The sequence below is a fragment of the Acromyrmex echinatior genome, chromosome 12 (assembly GCF_024713525.1).
Source record: "Acromyrmex echinatior isolate Ae372 chromosome 12, ASM2471352v2, whole genome shotgun sequence".
Lineage (NCBI taxonomy): Eukaryota > Metazoa > Arthropoda > Insecta > Hymenoptera > Formicidae > Acromyrmex > Acromyrmex echinatior.
In genome coordinates, this window is record NC_141863.1 from 3,744,692 (window position 1) to 3,767,281 (window position 22,590).

Here is a 22,590-nt window from a genome sequence, read left to right on the forward strand (position 1 = left end):
TTCCTCACGAATAAATTCATGAATCAAAGCCAAGCCCGACGAACTAATCCCGATAAACGAAATATTAGAGAATTTGTTTTTGTTTTAATATCGTCATCGTTAATTAGTTAGTTTTCATTAATTCGTATATTTTATTTAAATTTGAAAAATATAATTTATTAATCGTAATTTTCCATCACTTTTTCAGCACTGGACAAGATAGATCGTTGAATTTGTAACATCAAATTATACCCCATTTGAGTTATTTTTAATCATTTCTATAGATTGCCAAGGTATTGATTTAAATTCAGTCTGTTATTTGCTAAATGCATACGTTAATACGGATGTTGTTTACTTTAAAATCTAATCCACAGAAATGGATTGATTTATATTTTGACATACATGGAAACTAAAAATAACAAAATGTTATATTTTTTAATTTGAGAGAGATTGTGTTACCTATTTTGATATCTAATACGTGTACGTAAAGAATTATTACAAATCATATCAGTTTGTGAATAATATACAATACAATTCTAATTTATCAAAGGTAAAGCCAATATTGGCGATGTAAATATTTAACTTAAATTGCAATTAATAAAGATTAAATCACTATAAATCAATTTAAGCTGCGATGGATTAACGCGCTGTCTTACAGAACGAGATTCCTGATTTAATCAGAAATATCTGTCCCCCTTACGATATAAAATGGAATGTCGCACGTGTCATACGGTTTCAACATTTTCGCTCGCCCCTTGAGAAAAGTTTTCATTACAAGGCTGTAAAAATGCATGAGGCCATTTATAATGCTCAAGGGCGTTTTCATATCTCTGAAAATAAAACTGATACGAGAAATTTATTTCGTTTCCTTTACAATCTTCTTCAAAATTGTAGGAAACGCATCGGCATTTTAAGTCACTCGAGTGCAGCCATCTCGAACGGTGGAATTGGCTAGCTCGGTTCATACAATATACATTTTCGGCGTTATTTATAACACTTTTTTTGTTTCATTTCACCGCCCGAACTACTTTCATTAAGGAGACCATCTTTTACCGAGACAATCTGCGTGTGAAAGCAGAAAAAAAGAAAGAAAACCGCCCGTCAAGGTGCGCGATACAATGGGGAATGTATAACTGGCAGTGTCATTGTCTCAGGCAATGATTAACGTGTCTGGGCTACATTGTCTACTCGGATATATGCTTTCGAATAAAATGACAACGCCATTCAATGAGCATCGACAAAGGGAAATGCTTATCCATTGAAAAAAATACACGTAAGCGTTCTTCGCGATAAAAATGAGAAAATTAATAATTCGCCACTGGAAACGTAACTTTATTTTTTGCAACTCTTTATTTTTCCGTGATGATATTATGAGTGTGAACTGGGCCGGCTTAATGACCCGTAAGCGCTATCATGGGCGAGCGAAGAAATGATCGCGTTAATTGATTTCTTGCGTGACGATGGCAGACATCAAGGCGCATATCATTTGTATGATTACATTTGTATGATTATTGATTATTAGAGGATAAACAACCTCTCATTACGAATGAAATTCGCAATATGATTCGTTCTCTAACGACATTACTGGACTATAATGTATCCTCATATAGGCTACTTTTCTGTACATAACGAACATTGTCTATAATTCATTAATAATTATTCTAATACGTCACGTTCTACTTCTCTTAGAAATAACCACGTAATTCGAAAAACAAAATTGCATTAATCAAAATTACATCGCGAATATTTACGTTGTTGAATATTACGGCTTGCCTTTGATCAATTAATCTGTTAGTATTAAAAATTTTTTCGACACTGCGTTATTATTACTTTCTTTTCAATGTTATTCAATAATTTCTTTGATACATGAAAGTTTTTGGACAATGTGTATCAATGGCGATGCGTTTATTGTGCAAAAGTTTCGCTACCCGATGTTGCATTCCATATTCGTTACGGAATTCGGGACTACTCTGATATCTCTAATTCTCATTACGGATATGTAGATCAAGAGGCGGCATGTGAGAGTTAGAATTATCGATGTTTGTTACGTATTGAAGTGCATTATGAGTTGATAGATTCGTTCAGATCAGTACCGTAATTCATTCCACGTGAAAATAGCAAAGTGTGTTCTAATATCCAGTGATATGTTAGTATAATGCAAAAGAGAGTTTTTTTTCTTATAATAATATATCACCACCATAATCTCATTTCTTCTCAAAAATATTCCCAAGCATTTTTAAAGTATCCTCGAGCGATCCAAAATTTGAGTGCGAGCTTATATATTTATGGTGATCTCGGGCGTGTCGCAAAATGCATTACAACTCCCCCAGACTTACGAGAATTTTCAGAACGCCTTTTCAACCTCTTGAAAACTACCTTAAGTCTCTCAGTGCGATCTCGAAGGTCTCAAGAGTTTCGAGAATATTTAGAACACTTTGCGTTTCCTCTCAATAATCTTGAGTGTTCGCACAGTCAAAAGTCTACGAAAACATGCCGGTATAGAACGGTTTTCTTGGCTTGTAAATATTAGAGAAAAATAAAAACGAAAAGCAATTAAAAAATTAATCGTATACCTCAAGTGATACGCGCATTAATCGTTCATCACCGTGATTTAAAATCAAAAATGTGAAAGAAAAGAAATCGAGCTTTCTTTTAATTCGAGATGCAAAAAAGAAATATTTTAAAAATAATACCGAGACGGAAAGGCAGTCAACTCGACGCTAAAAGCTTCTATGCTTCGAGAGGCCTTGAGAAAGTGTTCAGATTTATCGAATTATGCGCTTGATGTTCTTTACCAAGTGTCAATTGCGCAGTCGTTAAGTGGGGTCTTCAAATTCCGTGACCTGAATGCATAAAATTTATTTTCTTAATGGAAAATGCATTTACGATACTGATGCGGAAACTCGCGGAATTTCAGTGCACAACGGTGTGTCTCGTATTTACAAAGATAATACATTTCGTTTGATTGCGATGAAATATTCATTTTATTTGTAGCTTTATTGTATTCATGACGATCACAGCTGAAAGAGCAAATATGAATCTAACATGTCGATATAAAAAAATATATAAAGCACATATAATCAATACTCGTCTCGGTTGTGTCAATAATTCATTACGGTTAGTATGGATATCATTCGACGTCGCAAATCGGATTTAGGTTTTTCATTTTTCAAACGGTCGTAAGATAACATTGCAATTGGATTGGAATTACCCCGATTATTTTCTAACCAAGCTTCAACTCGTACGCTGTGTAAATTTTGTTGTTTACACAGAAAGAACGAGTTTATTGAGTATCTAAAAATTTAGTTAGATAAAAATCCGAAAATAATTTTATTGGATCATCAAAAGTTATGTAGAAATCTCAAGCAATGTTGAAAAAGATTTAACATTTTAGTAACTAGAATTCTGAGCATCCTACATAATTATTTTAATGACACAATAAAATTATTTTCAAATCTTCTATCCAACTAAATTTTTAGATACTTCAGCAAAATTTTTCCGTATATAATTCGTGTAATGCATTTGAGTCGCGATTAAATTCTAACAAAGGAAAGAGAAGAAGTAATCAGAAAAATCAGGACGCAGTATCGCACGGGTATCTCTTTAGATACCCGTAAGACGTTTTTTAATCGTTAGTATTATCTGAGATTAATCTAAGGAAAACGATAATCTAAGCCGGGGTGATTCATTAAGGAAAACGAGATCGCGAATTGTCTCACCGAAGGAGATGAGGCCGCTGTTCAGCATAGACAACTTAATCTGACTGGGAATAGAGGCGAGACTCTGTCCGGGATTTAGGTGACGCTTTCTGGGCGGTTTCTCTGGTGCTCGGGGCGCGCTTCTGCTCCTGTGGTGATGATGATGCTTCCTGTGCGAGTGGGAATGCGAGTGGGAACCGGCGGCGGTCGAAGCCGCGCCTGTACGATCGGAACCGACGCTGCTCAAACCGAGAACACCGCCGCCGCCGGTCGACTGCGTTCGTAAGGACGACATGCTCTGTAAAATTGAAAAAAAGAAAGACAAAATTAATGATGACATAAACATAGAATCTGCAGTTTTATAAAGTATTAAATACGGCGTTTGCATAAAATAATTTATTTCTAATAAATCGTTCCTACTTTATCTAGTTTATATTAAAAAATTTCAAGTTCTTTGCGAGTTCTTTCTTTCTTCATAATGTTTTGAAATATCTAAGTTTATAATGATATAACAATATTATTTTCTTAAAAGAAAGAAAAAGATAAGAAGAGAGAGAGAGAGAGAAGAGAAATTATATTCTCTAGTTCTTATGTACAGTTAAGTAAATTTAAGACTAGACTTCATAGAATTTTCAAATATTTTAGAATTAATCCTTTCAAGATAGAAGCTTTTTAATTAAAAAATATAAAGAAAACCTTATTTTTTAAGGGTCGTTGTATTCTGATCTTAAAATTCTAAAATTCAAATGAAAAATAAAATAATTTAATTATCATGAAACTTGGTTGTAGAAGTTCTTGATATCGCTAAATTTGAATGTAACCTGAAAATGTCGAATTTCAAAAGGGTTGTAATCTCTGATGGAGAATCTCGATGTCACGGGGCTTATAAAGTTTGGAAGTCAGTTTGAAAATTAGTACTAACTGTTTATATAACATTGATAAGCTTCAAATAAAGCAAAACTGGAAAAATTGATGTTACTTTGCAATCACAAATATTCCCTAAAATGGAATTTTATAATAACCATATTATATTTTATTTTTATCTGCTATATTTACGAATTTACTCTTTTAATTTTTCTATTTTTAATCTCAGATTCGAATAAAGCATTATTAAATTATTCCATAAGTCAACTTTCATAAAAGTCGAACGAGTAGTTTTGCAACCTAAAAGGGAACGATTCCAAATAAGATCGCTTGTTCACAAAGGATGACTATTTTAGATATTTTAAAAGAAAAATAATATATATATTGGAAACATTAGAAAATTTTGTCTATCATTCACTTTGATTTACTCATCACGTACACTTTGCGAATAAATTCTGACAATTAGGATATTTTATCATATTACATATTTTCGAATTAAATAAATTATAAGAATACATTTAATTTCTTAATGGTGTCGCGAATCGACTAAGCCGCGATAATTTGTCACTCATGTGTTTTCCGCTCCTTTCACAGAAGGAGAGGGCAAATATTGAAAAAGATGTCAAATATTAATCTTCCTTCAATATTTGCATTCGAACGGCTTGTATGCCCAAGAGCTCAACGTTAAACGCCAGTTGACGCTGTTTGTGTCATACATGCTCACTATCCCCCGAAGGATTATCATTGTCCTGGCTACGATCCATCGCGCCTTGGAGCACATGGAATGTGTGTATGACGTTCGCGTTGTTGCAGCAACCGCTGTTACATCAATCCGCAAAAGCGATTCTCGTATTTCCCGAGGAATATATTTCCAGCGATGATAGCATGTCAGTGATAGGACTTGTTAAAGCCGCTCTACAAGATATAATTATACGTTTTCCGAGTATCTCGAACAGGCCCGTTATTCGCAACCATTTTCCAGAAGATTCATCTTTTCCCCGAGCGATCGTAACTTTCCGCTAAATTTCGCAGGTAAGCAGCAACGAACATCTAAAACAAGCAACTTGTCTTGCTTTCTGAATGACTAGGTATGACTATCGTTGCACGCAATGTGGCAGAGAATAGAGATGGCCAGTTAGGCCAGCTGGCAACGTGACGCAGAAGATCGCATCGCATTTTCTTGCGTTTCCTCAACGCCTATATTTATCAGAACGCGTAATAAGTTAATAACCCCTTAACGTGCCCTCTCGATATCGTTCTCGATGGTCAAAAACGGCGTTAAGTGCCGTTTAGTTTTTATCTGATAAAATTCAGAAGCTGAATTAGCGAACACTTGGGAAATGAAGTAATTTTTTAAAGCAAAATGTTAAAAGGTTCTCTGATTATTATTTGTGGTGATTAAAAGTGACATCAATGAGTTTAAGTACCAGATCTTTAATTTTGATCTAACGACAAAGTTGCGAAGTCAGACTAAAATTGAACAGTGGAAAGTCACAAGAGGTTAAATATATTTTTAATGTGGAAACTTTGAAATTACTTGGAAATTGTCGTGTAACTTACAAAGAGTGAACTAGAAGTGGAAACGCACTTTGAAATGCGATTTGTTGCAAAAAAATAGTTTTTATGTTTATATTAAGAATCCCAAACCCTATAGCATCAGATAATCCTTAAATTTTCAAAATAATGCATGTAAAAATATTAAAATCGTATCGATTAATTACTTGACAAGATAATGGATCTCATTGTTAGGGAAATGAAAAAAAGTAAGTATTACGATATTCTGGAACCAATTGACTTTTTTCCGATACTCCCCTACACAGATGATATAAATACAATTCAGGTTAATGCTTTTTCATGACTACTTCAACAATGCGTCTATATTGTACGGGTCGCATTAATCGGAACTGTATTTATATTTAGCTTAGGCATATGATAAAAAGTCGGTCGTGATATGTAATATTTAATTATCTTATCTTTTCACTAAGCTCAATCATTTTGCCAAGTGGTTAATCAATGTCCGCTGACATTAAAATTTTTACGTTTATTGTTTTTTAATTTAAATGTGTCTGAAGTTAAGATTAAGGATTTAGGATTTTTAATATGACGAAGGACTATTTTTTGTAAAAATCGCAGATCAAAAACACCATTTCAAGTCCTTTATTTATTAAAAGTTTAATCAAGACCAATTAATCCTTATAAGTGCAGTTTTGAATTTTTTTTAAAACTGCAGTCATATTCAATTTATATTACAATACTTTTGAAGTTTGCTTTCAAAGTACATTCATATTCTAACTACAGAATCTATAGACAAGATATTATTTCATCGCCTTCTTCCCTCATTGCATTTTCATTCAGTTTTCAAGCCCCGTCTATGTCTCTCTACTTTCCATTAGCAACGGCGTACTTTTAATCGCATTTGCATGCAGGAAAATCCGAGAAATAATGCCATTAAAAGCAGCGTAAGTTACTTTATTGACATAACTTTTTAGATTGAGTGTTGATAGAGCTTCGATTAATAAATTTAGTTTGTAACTATAGAGATACTACTTTTCTACAATTTTGCATCAAATGTAACAAATTCATTTCTTTTACAAACGTATCATAATGTTATATTTATATTACACTCTCATTTTGAACTTTTAATATATGCATAATATATATATTATATAGAGTTTCGTTGTACACTTTTAATACCTGCGTAAAATCCATGGTGCAGGTAAAAATTTTTGTAGGAAATTTTTCTAGAAGAGCTCTCCGGATTCTTGTCTCGAATTTGTGAAACAATCCGCAGTACGTGGAATTTTTCAAAGAATGATCTGACATTTTCACGTACAATTAGTACAACGTGAAAACTATTTCTCTCTCAACAGCACTAAATTTCTCTTATTCACTTTGCTCTACTCTTATTCACTAGCATAGAATAGCTCGAATTACTCGAATTTGAAGCATACGCGCGTCTTCTGAGAGGACAATTTGCGGAGACTAAGTTTCTTGCGAAGCCTCGTAATAAATCTTTTATGCAAATCATTCAAAGTATTTTAATCTTTTAAAAGAGACGTCAGCACAGACGGCCATCTTACCGACATATATATATATATATATATATATATATATATACGATTTTCCTTCTCTTTCTTATCAATTAAATCGATAGTTTTTTAAAGGCATGCAAATCAATAATATTAATAAAAAAATGCAATTTATAGAACTTATATATGTTTCAAAAGTCCATATCTCATGAAAATAGTAGCATCCTTTAGATATAACTTTCAGAATATAACAGAAGTATTATTTATTGTATACTTGGCATCAGCCTCCGTCGTGTCTTCCGATTTATCGCAAGAAACTGAAAAAGTTGAGGACCAGTATAGTTTCTTATAGAAATATTTAAATAAGCTCAACTGGAGCAGATTTTTTTGCGTTTCAAGCAGCTGCTGATTTCGTCGCGGCATAAATTTTTATTATCTATGTAGATTGTTATTAATTCGGCCAATTCCTCTGCGTACGATTATTTATTATTAAATTATGTTGCTGGCACTTGTGGAGTTTAATCCGTCACTGTCGCGTCCATTTCGAGCCTCGATAATGGATATTCCTAATGTAATGGTGCATATTTCAACAGTACTGCGTTTCTGTGTATTCTCTTTAACAGTTTCTATCAAATTAAACGTAATAAAATGCACCGCGGAGGAACGTTGTATCGACAGCGCCTAATTGCGCACAATTAAATAATGGCTGCTCAATCGGTCGAAAGTTGAAACTCGGTTCTGATGCACAACGCTTTTTATCAAATACGATTCGCGGAAAATATAATTTATAAGAATAAAAGTTTTACGCTTGTATAAAATTTTTACCCGATTTTGATATTAATTTTTAAATCTGAAAATATTTGAAAAATAGTGGTAGAACGAAAAATATTTTATTTATGTTACATATAAATATGTATATAATGGTTGCAAAATTACTATGCATAGTTTACAGCTTCAATTAATGATTATAGTATATATTGCAATGGAATGGTCGACTGATTTGCTTAATCGACCAAAACTAGAAAGCCCTTTATTTCTCTGTATCTGAATTTCGCCATAACTGAATTAATTAATAATTAAGCAGACGGAATTATACGTGTTTGTGTGTGGAGTTCGTTCGGGGGGAAAAAATTGACTATGTATCGAGCTTTAATCTGGAAGTTGAGTCATGCATTGACTCTGATTATTAATAATGTCAACTTAATTATTGATTTTTTTCTCCCTGATTCACCATTGATGTGCTCAAAGAATATCAATTTCATAAATTGAAATTGATGTTCGCGTTAATACGATCGAGATAGAGTGAACTCAATCGCATTTGTTCCGCGTTTACAATGGCGGGCCATAAATTCGTATCTAAAAGTATGTACATACTTAACATTAGACAGACTGTCATTTCGGCAAAGAAAAAAGACAAAGAAAAGAAGGGGAAAGAAAGCAAGAGGGAGAAAAGTCGTAGTCTTTTCCTTTTATATCCCCTCACTGATATATATATTGTACTTGCCTACGCTACCGTTCTCCTCTTTAAAAACTTCCAACTTTATTTTATCGCCTGACGGATGGGTCGGGGGGATGACGGTGCAAAAATACGTCGCAAAACACAAGACAGGACGCTTCTTCTTCATACAACAGTCACACGTTGGAGGAATCGTCATTGACTTTCGCAGTCGCGCCGTCGGAGTTACGCAACTCTGCTAAAGATCAGTTTCTTTCTATCCGCGCATTGTCTCGTAATATATTGCTCTCGTTACGGTACGCGTTAGTTTATCCGTGCGTTAATTAAATTCAATTTGACGGTCTTGTGATTTAACTTCTCGCGCAAATGAATTATTCATGCACCGCAACATCGCGTGTATTACTTTATCTTGGAAAAAAACTTCAGGAAAATATGGGGTGGTTTAATTACTTTTTTAGATACTTTAATTTTTAATAAATATTATCAATTTTATAAGATTTTTATAAAATATCTGCTATAAATAAGTTTTAATTTTAAATTTAAAGAGATTTGTATTGTGAAAAGGTACTTTTTTAATTTGAATAAGCGTATAAAAGATTTCAATAAATCTACTGGTAATTTCGAACTTATTTTTGCGGGTTCCTCGACTACCGTTCGAAACAGCGTTTCTTTTGTAAACCTAAATGAAACCCGAGGTTTTGCTTGACGTTCGGGATTATAATTACTTCTTTTGCGTTTCACTTCTATTTACATTTGTGGACGTGCTCTGGCAAAACTTACAGCTTCTACGGTTGTTTACCATTCTGAGAAAAAGAGTGAAGGGGGACCTCCTCCCGATCGACTCTCATTATAATTTTACTGCTGTTATAATTTTGCAATGTATTATGAAAGCACCAAGCGTGTGCACATTGGCATTTTCAAATAAAGTTTTACTTCTTTTATATCATTTTTACACAATTTTACATTAACGGAAATGTGAATGGTTATATCTTTACAAGACTTGTCCTACGGGAATAAATTTGTCATATTCTAAATAAAATACGTGCAACTTAATTCCTCTTTAATTTTAAAACAGTAAGATACAAAACATTTCATTACATTTATGACAAGTTTTATAATCAGAAATATTTATTTACGTGTATGTTTATTAGTTTTTTTATCTTTTTTTTACTACAACAATTATGCAGTGTTTTTTATTTTGTTCTTATATTAGATGTTACGAAAATATAATTATTTATATGCAGAAATTTGAAAATATACACTAATACAACTAAATTAGAATCTCAAGGAAGGTAATTTTACGCGGCGGAGCAGGTATGAGAGGAGATATTTTAAGAATATATTGCAGTAAACAAAAAGATTCGTCCGAAATAATTCACAGTGCTTCCGTTGAAAATTCGTAGGTAATGGGAAGAATTTCATAATTTCATGAGGAAAGTTCTCAAGGTACGCGTGGACATCTGCGCTCGTGGCGGATATTTTTAAACATTTTGTAAGCAGTCAACACGAGAAAGCCCTTGCCTCTTTCGAAGGACGGTTATTGACCACACCATCGGGCCTCTGAATTCTTGTTCCGAAGTTGTTATCGCCATTCCGTCGGTATAAACCGTGCAAACCTATGGCGCCAGTAATGTTATCAGTTCCATTCCGCAAAGCGATACCGCGGAACGATCGCGGTAATTTTAGCTTCGCACTTTGCAACAATTCACTTTGTTATTTTTAAGCGAGGTATAATCTTGAAATATCGCTATACTGTATAAAATACTGTATAAAAATTCTTAGAAAGACTCGAGTAAATTAATATTTGATTTGTAAAGTTTCAATTGGTTATTGCTATGTTATAAAGTTCAATTTTGTTTTGGAATGTATGTCTGTATGAGAGTTTAATGTGATACTAATTGAATGTGCAATTGAAGTTATCTCAAAATAATTTCAACAATCGCAGTTTCTTGAAAAATGAGAAAAATTTCTCATAAATTTAATTTTCAGTTTAAGTTTTTTCATGATGTTCCGATATCACTGTACTGAAGTGATTCCAAAATCAATATGGAGTGCAGCAAACAAAACCCAGATGTTTGGCTCTTCGTCAAGTCGACGCACAGAGATGGAAATCATTTATTTGTTCTCATTCTGCGTCACGATAAAAAAATCAAGGCAAAATAACATTTTACCGATCACATAAAATATAAAAAATTAATTTTAATATCTTTTAACACATCTACTTTAGCGAATATATAGAAGAAAATTATGAAAACTCTCATATGAAAATGTCTCACAGAATTATATTCGCATATCCGTGAAAAACTGATTCAACAAACAATTATTCTAAATTGTATTACATGTTGTCGTCTATTCTCTGTGACAAGATCCTCGCATTAATTATATAGAAAATTAGAGATCCGTGTGAAATAAGTTAACTTTTAGACTCAATAATAAATAGTTTTTGAGCTTATTCTTTAAAACTTTTGGAATGAATTGTCTAGTGTGAATCACTTTGAAGAGTAAAATCTCACTTCGAAGAGTGAAATCTTACTCTGAAAATTGAGTCGCTCTTTTTCAAGACTGGCTCAATTTTCACTTTTTAGAATGAGATTCCAAAAAATTTAGAGAGTAAAAACTCTTATGTCTGTATAATATTATTTAATTTACCACACTATATATAAAAATTTCCTCATTTTATTCCCCTTTATTTTTTCGGAACTTAATTTACCGTAGAATTAGTTCGAGATCCTTTTTGATAAAATGAATGATTTGCTGACACATTTAAGATAGAATTATCTGATAAATTTATTGATGGAATGCTGAATTTTGGGGCGCGCTGCGGATGGTTACAAAGTTAAATACAAGGGACGATAGACCGGTCATGTAACAGGCTAATCCACTGGGGAGGCCGCTCAACAACTCTCCACATCTACTAGCTTAAATCCATACGTTACACAACATGTGGTTTTTGTATGATTTCATCAATCGCTTTAAATTATTTATTAGAAATAAATTTATACGCAGACAAATCCGGTTTCGAGGGAAGTCGATATCGAATTCCCAAGTGACTGTTTATATTTCAATAAGAGGAATAGTAGGTTTGAAGGGTCTCGAGTTTAAAAGCGCTCAAAGCTTCCATGCGCTAGCTAGCTCGAAGATTGAAGTCGGCTCTTTCGATGCACATGTTTTTAAATACATCTTTCCCGAAAGACTCTGCTCCCACATGAAAGTCGATGAGCTAGCACTCGAGACTAGCAATCGCGATCTCTGTTTCTACAGAAGAATTACAGTTGTATTGTCATTTAATGTCAAGCACGTTTGTCGTAGAACGTGATTATACCTTTCTTTTTCTTTCTTTTATTTAATTCTAGAATACTATCGCTGTTGATAGCATTTTCAGAGCGCATTTGCGAACGTCTTGAAAATGCTTGCTGCTGCTGAGAAATACGATGAGACGCAATTATCCCGACTTTAATTATAACACGATTGTCATCGTCAGAGAAATCAAAGAACGTGACTGACGTTAGTGTCTATCCTTTGAATCGCGAACAGAAGATGGAAGACGTGTCACGTGCACGCCTGTCTAAATTCATGTGAATGGAGTACGCTGTCGCCGCAAATTCGCCTCGTAAATTCTGCGAATCGTTTTCACGCGCTAATTAACAAAACGGATTGTCCCTTAGAAGACCCCCACAAGATGCATACCGTACATACTCCGGCAATTTATCACAGAACAATAACTGCGTAAACGCTTAAGCCGGAGAGTTACAGCCCTCTCAGGTTGGTCGCTCTTAACAGCCCGTCGTCGCTGAATAGTCGACAGATTTATGTATGCTTGTAGAAACGTGTACGAGTACATAATCGATAATCGTCTGGAATTCGTAAGCCGTTCTCTGCACCGTATCTTTATTTCTAATTACTGGTAATACAAGACACGTCGTTACTTCCTACGAGGCGCCCATCGCTTACTTCGTATTTAAGCTCGCTACAAAAGAGAGCAGCTTGCGACGTTACAAATGAGATGTTAGAAAGAAAATGCAAAGTCGTATATACGTTAATTACGCAACACGTTATTATATAGATTTGTAAACCTGTTTTATATGACTAATCACGACTATATGTTTACTTTACGTATACACGTTATGTGTCTTATAAAACAGATCGCGTATCTTAACAACTTCGTAACTGCCATCACAAAATGCGACGCCAAATTTTCCATCGAAAATGTGCATCATTAAAGTAACCGACGACATTTTTTGTTATTGCAGAATAAGTTTTAAAACTTTGAATAAGAATATGCACTTGCACAACTGCGCCGCAATATAATGAAATGAATGAAGGTAATAATTATCTAAAATCCAACGGCAAGTCTTCAAATATATGTAATATATTAATTTATACTTATGTTGAATATTGAGTCAATAAATCTATTTACGTATGAAATATATTTATTTTTAGAATTAGAAAAATCTTAAAAAATTTAACTTGTAAATCTTTGAAGAGATTCTTAAATACAATATTTTTTCATTTTTTTAGCGTTATTATTGTGCAAGTTTATTTTTTAACAAACTTAGTAATTTCTTTTTGCAATTTTATCTGTATTATATAATAATTTGTGCATCAAGTGACAATATACTTTAAAAATGTCCATACGCGATATAATCTGACACGTGTAACGTGATAGAGAGTAATTTAATATCATTCCGTTAATTATATAATTTACTATCATATATTTACGTGATATCATCAAGTTCAGATTATCATATAAGACAAATATTTATAACGCAGCATGAAAACATTTATAAAAGTGTGATTATAATCCACAGAGGATAAAAATTACGACAGTGAAGAGAATTCTAGCCATTTATCTCAATATACACCGCGTGATTTTCTCTTTCCTATTAAGGACTCACACGATGACTGGATTAGCGGCGACAATATCGTGCATAAATCTTGATCCACCTCGCATAATTGCTCTTGAGGTCGTACATATCAGATTCCGCGGCCTAATAATTTAAATCGTGCATGAATCAGCGCGGACGCGTAGAATTCCGACTGAAAATAATTCGCTCACGGTTTCGAATGGGACGAAGGCGAGGAAAAATGTAAGAATGAGCGTGAAATTAATGCTTCGGCACACATATATCGGTATCTCTCGTGGGAAACGAAAACCGATGATAAATCCAGCGTCCGTGAGATATAAGGCAGGTATAAATAAAGCGCGCAAAATAACTGGCATTTTTAATGCCCCTCGATCTCCCGCGCGCCACCGTTCAGAAGAAGAAACCCGTCCTCTGCGAAAAATCGCGGATACATCGAACGAATATATATGCCCCATCCTACTCGATCTACTTGCCCATATATCCCAACTATTTCTTCCTGCTATATCGCAGCTCTCGCATTCGATACTTGCCGGCAAACACAGCCGCTGATGCGAGTAAATAAGACGATAAATTTACGACGGCGAATTCCTTTTCCGACCCCGATAAACATACTCGCCAATTGCCAGATATTCATTTATCGTCGGGATAAACCCTTCGGATGTTCGATTCCCTTAGAAAGTTCAAGTAGTTAATCATGTACGTTTTTCACTGACGACAGATAATTTATGATGCAATTCGATTTTTCATTACATCCTTTGTTAGTATAAGAATTAACACTATTCAAGCTGTCCTCAACGATGATTGATTACGGTGACAATTACTAACGACCGTTGTAAAATTTATCGAGCATTATATATCCAGTTACGTTTGCATTTAGATTTAGATTTAGTGTCAATTTTTTTATTCCATCTTCTTCCGCAGACTAGGCATCTTATTTTGAGATTATTTCACGCAGACAGTCGATCGTGTATCTTGAAACGAGACGAAAATGATAAAAATAAGCGAATTTATTAGAATATTTATAATTTTATTGGTTAATTCCTAACAAATTGCTCATTTTTGTAATTTTCAAGATACACAATTGATCCCTAGACAAAGATTTGCAGCGGAATCGACAATCGATACGACACTTGACGTCTCGCGCATTTTTCTGCCTCGAGCACCTACATGAGATCTATTATTCTGATCTCTTCCGTTTCTGAATACTTAACCTGCTCATTTTTAAGGCAGTATGATTTAAATGTTTTTGATATCGATTTTTAGACGAAAAATGAAAAGCTCTTAAAAGTTCAAGAGTATAATTTAACAAATTGATAATTAATACATTTTATAATTTCACATATGGCTTTATTCATGCTTTATTATGAATAACTTCTGTAAATTTATAGTTTCTTATATTGTTATAATTTATGTATATAAAATTTTGTGTAATATAATATTTATTGTGATAAAATATGGAATCTGACTTGAGATAAATTACGAGACAAGCATTTCGCGTGTTACCCCAGGAAATACTGCTGACTCAGCGAGGTCCATTAGTCGCGAACATTTCAAATTTTCCGACATGCTTCGGCCACTCGTCGTTATTTTCACGAACTGTGCACTTATGGCACTTAAATCGTATACAGACGCAATAGAATGTATGCAAAGAGGGTCAGTATTTTCTGCAAACTGTAAATTTTATAACGAATTTCAAGAGTCAGAAATTCAAAGTCAACAAAAAGATGGTTAACTTTATAAACGACATTTTTATTAAAGTCCATTAAAACGTAATTTTCTTTTTACCAAGTTACATACCTCTTATTACAATTAGTTTGCAATTTTTAAATATTGAATGATAAATTTTACTTTGTAACTCTATTTTAAGTGCTTCTTAATGAAACGTCAGTTTCATATTTATTGAAGAATTATATATTGATCGAAGAAAAGCGCGCATGTTTTGATGCATTCGAGAGATATGACGGACGTTTGTGCATTCATAATATACGCGTATTATTTCCAGCGAGAATTCGCGTGTCACTGACACGTGTGATAACGAAGCCGTTGCACTTTTCCGTACCTCAACGTTCGAGATTGATGCTGACGAGATTTGATGAAGACGATGTCTCACGTAGGCACAGAAACGCGATACTGCACTTTTCTATGCGTATTGACTGCAAAAAATATTGCGCTCTGCAATTAACATTTATTTTCGAAGTTTTGCTTTCTGCACTTTTTCAAACAAAAACGATAAAAATACAATATCGCAAAAATTTGCATTATTCCATCACTAAGCTGCATAACAATCGATCGATCGATCGTTGATATATTGATGAACATCGTTTGAAGATTGAAATTTAACTGTCTTTACATTGATTGATTTTCAAATTGATAGAATGAGTTAAACCATGTAATTACAAGAAAAATTAATACAAATAGCTGAATGAGGCTGAAGGTTTGGATTTTTTTATTAATTTTTTCACATCCACTGGATTAATTCGTTTTTTTGTGGCAATGTCAATTATTCTCCCAAAAATTACACATTGTCAGAACCATATGGAAATCCTTCGGAAAGATATCCGAGCCGACTCAATAAACGTCAACGTGAGAGATCTTCGCGTCACGTGCCAGTGTTCGAAAGCGTTATAATTTCGAATATAATTCTGTGCAGCCGCGATATATAGATGTTCGAAGAGAAGATAAAAGAATGAATTTCTACGATTTCGAAGCCAAGAATAAGATTTTATTTTTTTTTTAAATAATAAAACGTTCGTTGCAGCAAGCTTCATTATTATGAAACTATCTTTTAACTTAACGTAGAAAATCGGACTATAAAAGATATGATGCGACGCAGGCAAAGTATATGTAAAAGCCAATTAACAATAATTACTGTTTATCATGTTGCAAATAGAGTCAGTTGAAATTATGCGATCTAGAATAAAACGGAGCGTCTCTAATGAAAGTAATTAATTAAGATCACCACAGTGTTATCAAGCTTAAAAGAATTAATTACTCCGGCATTCAATTAATTAACTTTTTAACCGAATCACAATTTATAAGTGACGAAACGAGGCTAACGATAGTCTATCAGTATCGAAACTTTCGTTTCTTCATGGTCCGATGTTTCATCATTTTTGCACGCAATCAGTTACTTCGGTCGAACTTGTTATCGAATAGAACGATGTTGACATTGCTCAGCTATCGCGTAATCTTTTTCATTCCTACCTCAATTTTATTTTAATTAGAGAATTTGTAGGATTTTAATTAAGGCGGCGATTTTCCTGGTGAAGGAAACGTGTGTGTGCTTTATACGCGAACATCGAAATTCCGCTCGGCGCCATGCAGAGTCTCACGCTCTTACGAGCCGCCGTCTCGTCGTCGTCGCCATGCAGTTACATCATCGAAAACAACGCGAAAACGTATAATATAGTATATTTCTCACACGCCAACGCGAGCGTAACAAATTATATCGTAGCAAAATTTATAACGTCGAGCTACGAGCTCGTCAGAGATTCGATTTCTCCGTTTTCAACGATAACGAATACTGAAGTGTGAAAAATTATAAGAGAAGATATTTATTAAAATTTTTATCAAATTAAATTAATATTACCACATTTTAATTTTTTTATTTAATAACATGAACATAATTAACAACACATTTGTAAAATTATTTACATTACATTTACATTTACATAAATTAAAAATACATTTGTACTTGTACAAATACATTTACTTTGTCATTGTTATTAATTCACAAATTTATGACACAAACACACACACATACACACACACACACAGTAGTTATTTATTCCTGATAAATACTTTCGCATTTCAAATATTTGTATATTTTCTCGTTTTACCGTTATTTAAAATGTACATTTAAATAAACAGCTCCTAATAATTTTTCACGTTCTATTTCTGTAAATTTTACCGAAAAATATGCATGATTCAAACTTTCAGTGTGATTTCGAGACAAATTCTGAAACTTAAAGAAACCAATTTTCTTCGTGAAAATTGCAACTCGTTTTCAGTTTATTTCCAGCTTTATTGTTCGTATGGATGCACCTGGAGCGCTTTCAAAAGAAACATACATTTTCCGCGTCTTCTCGTTAAGAGTTAAACGTAGAAACGTGACTTCGCTGTAGCTACGAGCTCCGACCAGTCACGTTCAACATTTCGTTGTTGTCATGCAAGTACCGCTCCGGCTCGTTACACCAGACCAAATAACGCTTCAACACTTGCTCGATCCTTCCTACTCGTCTTCCGCTACATCCTAAATCCATCTACACAGTACACAACATCTATCATGACAGGTGATTGTAACGTACCATATGACACGGCTGCTTCCGAGTTTGACAATCTATCGCAAGTCTTCCGCGACTCTGCGCAGTCCTTCTGGAATCCAGTGAATACCGAATGTCCTAAGACCACCGTACACTGACTCTTCTTCGATCAGCAACGTGCACCACCACTCTAGTATCATCCAAGCAACAACCCCCGGGACCAAGATCGCGGCGTCTCTCGCTCTCCTCGATCCCGGATCGACCGACCTCAGTATTGGCGATCGATCGATCGCCGGCCCACCTCGATCACCCCCGAGTCAACGACTGTTATGTGCTTGGTTTCCGGTTCTCTCTCCCTCTCCCTTTTGCGCGCACTGATCATTCACCCACCACCACCACCAAGTACGGCACGACGCGACGGCGACGACGGGTGGCGGCGACGACGACGACGACGACGACGACGACGACGACGACGACGACGACGACGACGACGACGACGACGACGACGACGATGACGACGACGACGACGACGACGACGACGACGTGGACGATCGCGAGGTCGGTGACGGACTGGCGCGGGGCAACGCGCGAGTCACCGTCGACGACGAGTCGAGTCGCTCTGATGAGGAGATCCTGGGGGGCCGTCAGGCTGGCTGGCGAGGAGGTGGCGGGTGGGACGCGAGGGTTGCTAATGGAGAAAGAGAGACAGAGAAAGGGAGAGAGAGAGGGAGAATGAGAGGTCGAGAGCGGCGGAGCGGACGTTCAAGAGGGGAGGAAGGGACGACGGCGTCGGCGTCGGTTCTTCGCCGAGGGCGTGGTCCTGGTGACGAGCGCGTTGTACCGGACTATAGAGCCAGAGACGGAGCGAGCGCTGGTCCAGATGCTGCTGATACTAGCTGGCGGTTGCTGCCTTTGCTGCCGTTGCTGGTACCAGCGTGACCGGTTCGCGAAGGTGCAATGACTCTGAAAATCTTGTCCGGGAAACGCTTGGAAATTTGGAGCTCCAATTTTTACACTGAATCTACGTAACTCAATTACATCATTGTTTATCGCGAAACTTATAACGAGAGATACATCCTGCGTGTAATACATTTCATAATTGAAACTCCTTTCTCTCTGGGACTTGTAACTTTTATAAAGACAGTCTTCATATTTATGGCTTGAAAATAACTGAAAAAAAAAACATCTTCTTTGTTGATGTATTCTAGGTATTCTGATGTTTTAATATATTTTGTCGGGTAATATTTGTAAGATTTCGTATTAAAAAATTACGAACCACATAAAAGACAAAATGTACAGAAAGCTGTATGAATAATAATTATCATCGGGAATTATTTGTATCATGGACTGATTCATTTCTGATGAGTCTTGATTTAACGTTATTTAATTTATATTTGTACATTTAATTTATTATTTGTATTTAGTTACAAATTAAAAGTTTTAGAATAATGTCGATTAAAAAGACTGATGTCTTGAATTTTCGAAAGACCTCTCGTGTTGAGGAAATCCATTCTATTCCAGATACGTTGCTGTTATTCTTTCCGTCCCGACAAGATTCTAGCGGCATAGGGCGCGCATTCGTTATCGTCATATTCTTCATCCGCAAAGGAAAACAGAAGCAGGAATGAAATATCATCGTTATTCTGCATTCTCTTTTTTCCGCGTTCTTGCAGGGAGAATATCCTGGCGCCTGCCGGTATTCCTCGCCCACCGGAAATTACCGAAACTCGCCACATCCGTCCTCAATGTTCGGGATTTTACGTTTTTGTCGTAAACAATGTTTCATTAGCGCAACGCGGTGGCTATCATTGGACTACAAATGACACGACGAGGACGCGTTCACCATTACTATTCGTTTTGAAGTCGTTACACGAGCTGCGGCGAATAGAAATTAATCAGAGTCGTTGGAAATCCTCGTTCGCCGTAGTTGTTTTACCGCTAGCGGATTACATCGTGGTGCATGTTTCTCAAAAACAGAAAAAAAAAAATAGTACTCCACAAATGACGCTGTTTCTCGCACGTGTATTATGTGAAAGATGGTCTCACGTGTGTTATCTTGCATAAGATACCATAAATTCGTATATAATAGTTAATCCTACGAATATTTTAGTCTAATAAAGCACAGTGATAATGATTATTATAATAATAATCATTATTAAAAGAAAATATTCATGAAAATTGCCAGAATTACATTCAAATGATTTAAAAAATAAAACGAATGTATTTATATTATTAGTTAAAAATTTTACATACAGTACACAAAAATAATTCAATTTTCTTTCAATTATACATTAAAATAATCCTATATGAGAGATAGTTCTGATGATTTAAATTAAATAAAACGTATTTTGATCTCCAATAATAATCTGAACATTCTTTAAACTTGCGACTGCGCAAGGATCGACTATAATTCTTTCTAATTAGTACTTGGCATTTAGAGAGAAGAATCGTTCTATCTTATTAACGATATTGTTAGGTGTGGGAGAATCGATTTTCTGTCCATTGATTACTGCAACTATATACCGTAAATCCGATTTCGCGTACCGAGTATATCCTACGCGATCGATAGTCGTTGAAAGACGATGCAGGAAATGACAATTGCTATCTTCTAATACCTTCTAATACAATTGTATCACGATACAATCTAAGTGTCGCAACGAAAATTAGCGCGCAATTAAACTTACAGTTTCGTTCTATTATTAGAGATGGCCAAGTAAACTATTCGGTTCGATAATCTTCTGATTTGCGTAATGCAAATGCCGCTGTACGTAACAAACGGAATAATTTACGAATAAGATAATTTGTGTCATCTCCTCGTTATGTGTATATATATATGTGTATATATATATATATATATGTAGGAAAAATATTAAAAAAGAACAAAAAAGAACGTGTAAATTAAAAATACATTAAAGAACATATTAAAGACATATTAAATACATCAAGGTCAAAAGAATTTTCGTATCAGAGAAGCTTGAAAAGTAAAGTAGCAAAATTATGTAATTTCAAAATAATTTTATTAACCAAGACAATCACTTTTTTGTTTCAATATAACACGCAATTATCATTTAGAAAAAAATTTCCTAGTTTTATTTCTCTAATGAAGTGAAAAAATCATACTAATTTTACTTAAAAGAAAAAAAGTAACTCACAGAAAAAAAGAGAACATGAATATAAATCATTAAAACAGACTATAAAATATAACTAAGCGTCTTACATAATGTATAAAATATTTTTCTTTCTTATTCTTGCAAGAAAACAATTTCTTTCTATGAACTTTATGCGAGATTTCAAATTAATAATAAATAGAAAAATGAGAGTAATTTGGATAGTTTTTTTTTTTACAAATTATGATATTATAAATAATTTCTTTTATCAATATATGAAATTTCTAATGTCAAAATAATATCATAATCTTAATAAAGTGGGATTTGGCAAGGTATTGCAGCCTTTTAGAGATGCTATTAAGTTATTTAGGAAAGAAAAAAGTATTTATTATTATAAGTCTAATTATTTTATATATTATATTATATTATTTGTCCAATTATGTTATTTATATTAATAACAAGTAATTGATTGTTATTTGGGTATATTACTTTATTATTTAAATTATTCAAATTATTTAAATTATTAATTATTATTATTATTTTGACAAAATGTACGTATATTTATGTCCTTTGGCATTTAATTATTCCATCATATTTTACTTTCTTGAAAATATTAAAAGACCTTTTGACCGCAAAGTTTTCTCTAAGCCATTTTAGAGATTTCTCATTCATTCGAAAGTGCAAAATGCAGTCATTTGCAGACAGAGGACTGTTCGAAACGTCGTAATAAATTATTACCGGCGTATTATCGAGTTGAGTGCAGGGGATCAAGGGGGAGGGAAGGGGAGTGGGTGTGTGAGTTTAATCCACCGTCAGAACTACGTTCTGTCGGTGGCAGTTCGCGAAACGCTTCGAAAAGCAGACGTGGACCTGACCCAATTGGAACTACGTTTCGAACGGGGAGCACAGTCGTAATAAAACAGCTAGGTGACATGCCTGACGGTCCACGTCGGGCAAGGTTAAACGCCGACCCTCACGCCGAGCTTATAAATAACTACGATATTTTCCTGCTTTTCGGCTCGTCTCTCTCCCTTCTCTCTCTCTCTCTCTCTCTCTCTCTCTCTCTCTCTCTCTCTCTCTCTCTCTCTCTCTCTCTCGCTCTCTCTTTCTTGCATAGCCACGACATCCCGGCCGAGAAAAGCTCGCCCGATGATCTCTTCCCGAGCGCGTCTAGAGCTTCCCGATCTAATTGGGAAATATGGTAATTGGGTCGAGTGGAGAACGGTGGAATTCTGACATGAGAAATAAAAAATCTTCTTTATCCGTCTTGAAAAATACATCTCTCGTGTGACAGACATAATTTTTTGTTTGAAACGCTGCTGCGGTGATC

General features: G+C 34.6%; 2 protein-coding genes across 2 annotated transcripts in view; one reads left to right on the plus strand and one right to left on the minus strand.

Moving 5' to 3' along the window:
- The window catches only part of Ptp36E (protein tyrosine phosphatase 36E), a 63,546-nt gene extending 43,425 nt beyond the window's left edge, over positions 1 to 20,121 (minus strand). The window contains exons 1-2 of the mRNA XM_011066027.2: positions 18,199 to 20,121; positions 3,699 to 3,975 (exon numbers count right to left, since the gene is read on the minus strand). Of these exons, the coding sequence (XP_011064329.1) occupies positions 3,699 to 3,975; positions 18,199 to 18,201 (280 nt within the window). The 5' untranslated portion in view covers positions 18,202 to 20,121. The remainder of the gene's footprint in view (positions 1 to 3,698; positions 3,976 to 18,198) is intronic.
- NLG-5 (neuroligin 5) overlaps positions 1 to 22,590 on the plus strand; it is a 271,314-nt gene that overhangs the window by 30,634 nt on the left and 218,090 nt on the right. The window lies entirely within an intron of this gene.